Here is a 5,726-nt window from a genome sequence, read left to right on the forward strand (position 1 = left end):
AAAGACCAAACTACAACATCATCATCAAAGAGAGCAATCACAATCTGCCAGTCTGTCTCCCCATAAAGACCCTATGAGGAGACAGAAGGAGTGAAAATGCATGCTCTGAATCAGAAGTGCCTACAGACAATCACTTCCTAGTTGAAAAAAATCCTGAATACAGAGATTTCTCAAATTTTCACGAGTCACCCTAGTAAATATTCTAGGGCCACATAAACCATTTTTAGATTTACTAATTAAAAGTAGCAGTGATAAATTAATAAGAAAGGACACATTATTTGTGTTTTGGTTGTCTAGGGATTCAAGAAATCAGTAGGTAATTAAATAATGCCTCTCCACTGGGAAAACTGGATTAAATTATTACCTTGAATATGTTCATCACTGCTTTGGGCCATCCGTGAACCCTTAAGAAGACCAGCTAAATGGCAGCTATCACTCTGGAGCGAGTGTGTGTGTGTGTGTGGAGGGGGGTGGGGGGGGGGGGGGGGTGCTTTCATATTTTTTGTCAAAGGAGACTCGGGATCAAAGACAATGCCAGAATTTTTGACAGAGTCCTTTGGGAGAATGGTACTGCCACTGGAGTTCAAAGATGTTCTGATAAGCAGGCTTCCTGCAGTCTCACATTTGAATTTCACTTTTATCTGTGCTGAAATTCTTTGCTGTTATTTTGTGTTTTTGCAGTTCTCACAAATTTCTTGACTTTTACAGTAGCTGCTCGAGACATTGCAGCAAAAGAAATTCTCATTGTGTCTTTAGGAGTCGGGCTCCCACAATTTACTCTAGGCAGCTCTTAGAATTTTTGCAATTCACCTCACAAAATTTAAAAGGTGTGTAATTTTCTGCTTTTAAGATCCATAAATTAATATAAAAGGTCTTATGATTTAACTTTTTGCCTAAGAACTGATCAGTCGTGCAAAAGGAGAATATCTAGTGCTGAATAATAGTGGCCATTGACCAGCACAGAAAAAACAGCATCTAAGAAGACAACGTTTGTTGCCTTGACTTATCAGAGTTGACTGTCAACACTTTTGCATTAATCAATGCAATTAATTAATGTGCAATTTTAAAAGGGATGAAAGTAGCATTTAATGGTGACCTAGCATTCTTTTTTTCCTAAACCCTAAATCCCTGACCATGTGACTTAACTCTTCAAGTCACGAGAAGTCAACACACAGAAACCAGGGAGCTGGTGGTAAATTGAAGTGTCATCAGTATGCATCAGAAATCATTTCCTACCAAAGGAGAGCAAAGCAGGCAGGGAGTAAGAGGGAGAGAAAGGGTGATCTGATGGGCTATGAAAGCATTAGTCACTACAGTCACTGTAATAATGTAATATATTCAGTCTATACAAAGCATTTTAGACTCTAACATAATATATTTAATATTGACGTAGTAAGATATGATTACCATCATTAGATCAACAAAATTATATGATAATGAAACACTCGTTTGAACTGGAAAATACTTCCAGGTGATGCTTTTTCCTCTCTGTCCTACCTGCTTTTTGCAGGTGCTTATGCACTTCAGGCCTTGTTTTCAGGTGCATTAGTTTAGAGAATTTTGAAAAAAAACATGACCACTCTTCATCACTTATTATCCCTTTAACAGCACGATCTTCTATCTTCATACAGATGCTCTAAAAAGTGGCAAATACTACCTAGTTATGCATGAACAGTATTCTTTTTTTCAGAATCTTCAGTACAAATTCTCATAGGAATTTCCATATGCAGTTTTTTCCTAGGTTAGCTCTTCTTTTTGTTATTTCAGTTATCTATAGCATTCACCCCATGATTGTATTTTCAAAAACCTTTAGATGGTACCATACCACCTCTGAAAAGTTATGAAAATAACTAATGTGACGATATAACATAAAGTTGTGGATAATATATATGTAGTTTGTGACAGAGTAAGTGTGTTTTTGCTAAACTTTCAACTTAAAAAGCTATTTGTTTGTTTGTTTATGTATTATCATTAGTTGTTTGTTTATTATTTCTTAGAAAAATCCCATTGGTTACTATGAAGAGTCATATTTTGAAAAGACTAAACGGAAGTAATAATCATTCCTTCCTGCTCTGACTACCCTCGTGAATACTGTAGCTATTTATTACATTTGATTGATTTCAACAACTGATTAACTGTTTTCTCCTGGCTGTGTATTTCAGCAGACGAGTTACAGTGGTTAAGCTATAAGATCGTGGCGTATTATTGTCATATATTTATCAGCCACGTCAATATCCTCAGACCCCGTAAGTGAAACTAACTTCTCGGGCTAGCTTTAGCCAAGTTAGCTCGGCTGACTTGTCCATGGCACCTCTCCGGGTCTTGTGTATCCATGGATACCGTCAGAACGCCACCTCGTTCCGTGAGAAGACTGGGGCTCTGCGGAAGCTGCTGAAAAAACACGTAGAGCTGGTTTACGTGAGTGCACCCCTCAGTGTGCAGCAAGCTAACACGGAAGGTGGGTCACCAACACCTGTTGCTGAGCCTATAGCTAACTGTGTGTTAATAGAACTTAATAATTATTAAGGAATAGTTGTTATTACCCAGTTAAAGTAAATTGTGTAAATATTTGGGCTATCTCTCATTCAAGTTTTTCTACGAAAATGAGATATTGGGTGCAGTGATTTATTGAAACGTGCAAGTGTGCAAGGAGACATGGAAAAACAGAATATGAGGCAAAAGCAGAGTTTGTTCAGTTCTAACATGCTTTAAACTCAATGTTTGCTATGGCCATATTTGGTGTGGTTAAAATTCTACTGAGTTTTAACAAGACAGCTAAAATATAGCCCGAAACAATGACACAGCCTCCACCATGTTTTAGAGATGGCTAAAGACACACATTGTTGCACCTCTCTCTTGACCACCTCTTTATATACTGATGTCTAATTGAACCAAAAGTTTGGATTCATCACTCTATATGACCTGTTGCCATTCATTTTCAGTCCAGTTCTTGTGTGATTTGCCATACCTCAGTCGTTTCTCCCTGTTTCCCTTTCTAAGAACTCCTGAAAACATTTCTAATAAGGCTACAGTAACCAATAATTCAGTTCAACTCAGGTTTATTTATATAGTGCCAAATCACAACAACAGTCACTTCAAGGTGCTAGAGGGAAGATTGATCAACTGAAGAGTTTCTGTTGGATCTTTTAGGTACTGTTTACTGCTGTACATATTTTTTTATTAAGTCCTGGTGCTTCTTTTGTTCTCCACTTGTCTAGTTTCCTCTAAATTTTTAAGGACGCAGTGCACATCATGATAACTTTTAGATTAGATGGCACTTCAGAAATCACCTTGTCGGTGAAAAAATACAATTTTTATTTCTGTCAAACATTGTTGTCTTTGGCATTTTTCAAAAATTCACCTAAAGAAATTGTGTTTTCTTCTGACAAAGTGCCTAAAGATACAATTTAAAATTGTTTTCATATGTGTCGATATAACACTGGTTCATCTCTTGAGTTAGGTGCCTGTTTTTATTCTTGAATGATTCATAAGAACTGGAGAACTATTGCTCAAGACCGCTTTAAAAATGACAAGAATGTGTGGCTTCTTGAGAGCAAAACAAAGAAATAAGGGGTGACTCACAGTACAGAATATTATATCAGTATGTATTTTATGAGTAATTGACACGGGTATGTATATTCTTTCAGGCAATAATTCAAATACTTAACATTATAGTATTGGTTTTAAATTAAATGCTGGTTTAGATATGTGTTAATGATTTATTTATATTAGTTTGTTATTTTTCAGATACAACCATATTGTTGTGTTTTGTCATCCATATTCAGGATGCTCACTTTTGCATAACAGGAAATTTAGGGCTGGGCCGTTTAGTAATATGTTGCCGCAAGACCTTCAGAAAGCCTGGAGAACTATTACTTGAGACCACTTAAAAATATACAAGTCTGGCTGCTTGGAAGTAAAATATAAAGAAATGAGAGGTGGCTTGAGACTTTCACACAGGATTTTACGATAGGTGCATATATAACTGATCTATATCTGATCAGAGTTTTTTACCTGTTCTATGCTCTCATTTTAAATTCCACAGGTCAAATTCCACTGTTGACCAGGTCATCTGTGGAATTTGGCTGAAAACTCAGGACAGGTTGTCTGAAAACTAATTTTTATGTTTCTTTAATCTGAACATACCTTCCTGGTTTTATGTAATCTAATATATGTGCCAGATATCACTGTTAGTCGCTGTTTTGTTGTCTGCTGTCAGCCTGTTGCATTGGCCCGAGTTATTATGTCACATCAATTTAGTGCTCGCTAAATGTTCAAAGATGTTTTGAAGAAGAACTGAGAGACTATAAAAGTAGAAACAAATACCCACAAAAATATCAGCATCTGCATCAACCCCAAATCTCTGTTGCCTTCCTTTGAAAGTAGCCACTTTCCTCTTCTGTCCTTTCAGAAGTTGCAGATAAACAGAATGATTCAGCTCCTGAGTCTGGAGGTGATGAGGACCCCAGGGGTTGGTGGTTTTCTGACATCAAGGCTCGGAGTTTCAACGCTCAGCAGCAGTGTGAAGAAAGCCTGGGGCTTGACGAGAGCGTGACAGCTGTGAGAGAAGCTGTGAAGGACCAGGGTCCATTTGATGGCATCCTGGGCTTCAGCCAGGGGGCTGCTTTCGTCGCCATGCTGTGCTCAATTCAGGAGCAAAAACTGGAGCCGACGTTCAACTTTCGCTTTGCCATCATCGTCGCCGGTTTCCGCAGCGCATGTACGCAACACCAGAAGTTTTACAACTCTCCCATCCAGGTGCCCTCCCTGCATGTGTTTGGACTGGAGGACAGAGTGATCCCTGATAAGATGAGCAGGGAGCTCCTCCCCTCCTTCCAAGACCCTCAGGTCCTCATTCATCCTGGTGGTCATTTTGTTCCTGCCGCATCTGCTCACAGGCAGACGTACCAGGACTTCCTCAAGAGGTTCCAGTGAGATTCACAGCCACAGGAAGTCTATGTGAAGATTAACAGAAGTCGACTCAAACTCTAAAATGTGGCTGGTTGATTTTTTTTTAATGTTCAGAAACATCTTGTGAGAAAATAATTGATTCCAGATGCACACTGTTTATTTAAACTACTCTGCTCTGTGTTTCGCTTTGTGAGCTAAGCAACAGCCTTATTGTAACCCTCAGTGAAAATTTATTGCCTTAATAAAGATGAAATTATGTCTTTGTATATGTTTGAGATGCGCTTTAATTCACCAGCATTGAAAAAGCTAAATCTGATTAGCAGCATGGCTTTGTGCCAGTAAAGTGTTATTATATTTGTCTTTTTAGCTGAAGTATTGTAGTTTCCGGTCACTCCTTAAAGTCGGTACAATTTTATGTAGTTATTCTTTATTAAACCACGGACATCTGACTCTCCAATTCCTTATGAAAGTGTCCTAGCCAGGATGCACAGGAGTTCAGTGAGCAATGTTTACTTGATAATACACAGTGCATACAGAAATACATAAATGCAAACCAAAATGATAAACTTCAAAGCTAGATAAACATAAAACAAATGTACAGTCTCATGCAGCAACCTCCTTGTCATTTAAAATGACTTTGAATTTATTTACAAAGCACTCTAAAGATTATTTAGAGTGACAGATGTAGGTGAGATGGGGGGCGCAAAAACACAAGTAGCCGAGTCTATCCCTGGTGTTATTATACTGTTGGACACTATTCTACAAATTCTGCTGTTAGCAGGTATGTTCCACACTGAGGTGATATGAGATGTGCT

General features: G+C 38.1%; 1 protein-coding gene across 1 annotated transcript; it reads left to right on the top strand.

The window, feature by feature from the left end:
* Positions 1 to 2,060: 2,060 nt before the first annotated feature.
* ovca2 (OVCA2 serine hydrolase domain containing) lies at positions 2,061 to 5,177 on the top strand. The gene is made up of 2 exons (XM_085471399.1): positions 2,061 to 2,458; positions 4,412 to 5,177. The coding sequence occupies exons 1-2, from the start codon at positions 2,305 to 2,307 to the stop codon at positions 4,933 to 4,935; spliced, it is 678 nt and encodes a 225-aa protein (XP_085327525.1). The 5' UTR covers positions 2,061 to 2,304; the 3' UTR covers positions 4,936 to 5,177.
* Positions 5,178 to 5,726: the final 549 nt, after the last annotated feature.

The sequence above is a fragment of the Copadichromis virginalis genome, linkage group LG10, assembly GCF_057382275.1.
Source record: "Copadichromis virginalis isolate Kocher_CV1m ecotype Utaka linkage group LG10, C_Virginalis_male_GT1.1, whole genome shotgun sequence".
In the NCBI taxonomy this organism is placed as follows: domain Eukaryota; kingdom Metazoa; phylum Chordata; class Actinopteri; order Cichliformes; family Cichlidae; genus Copadichromis; species Copadichromis virginalis.

Coding starts and splice junctions, on each gene's coding strand:
- ovca2 (XM_085471399.1), top strand. CDS start 2,305: ATGGCACCTCTCCGGGTCTTGTGTATCCATGGATACCGTCAGAACGCC. Junction 2,459..4,411: donor GCAGCAAGCTAACACGGAAG/GTGGGTCACCAA, acceptor CTGTCCTTTCAG/AAGTTGCAGATAAACAGAAT.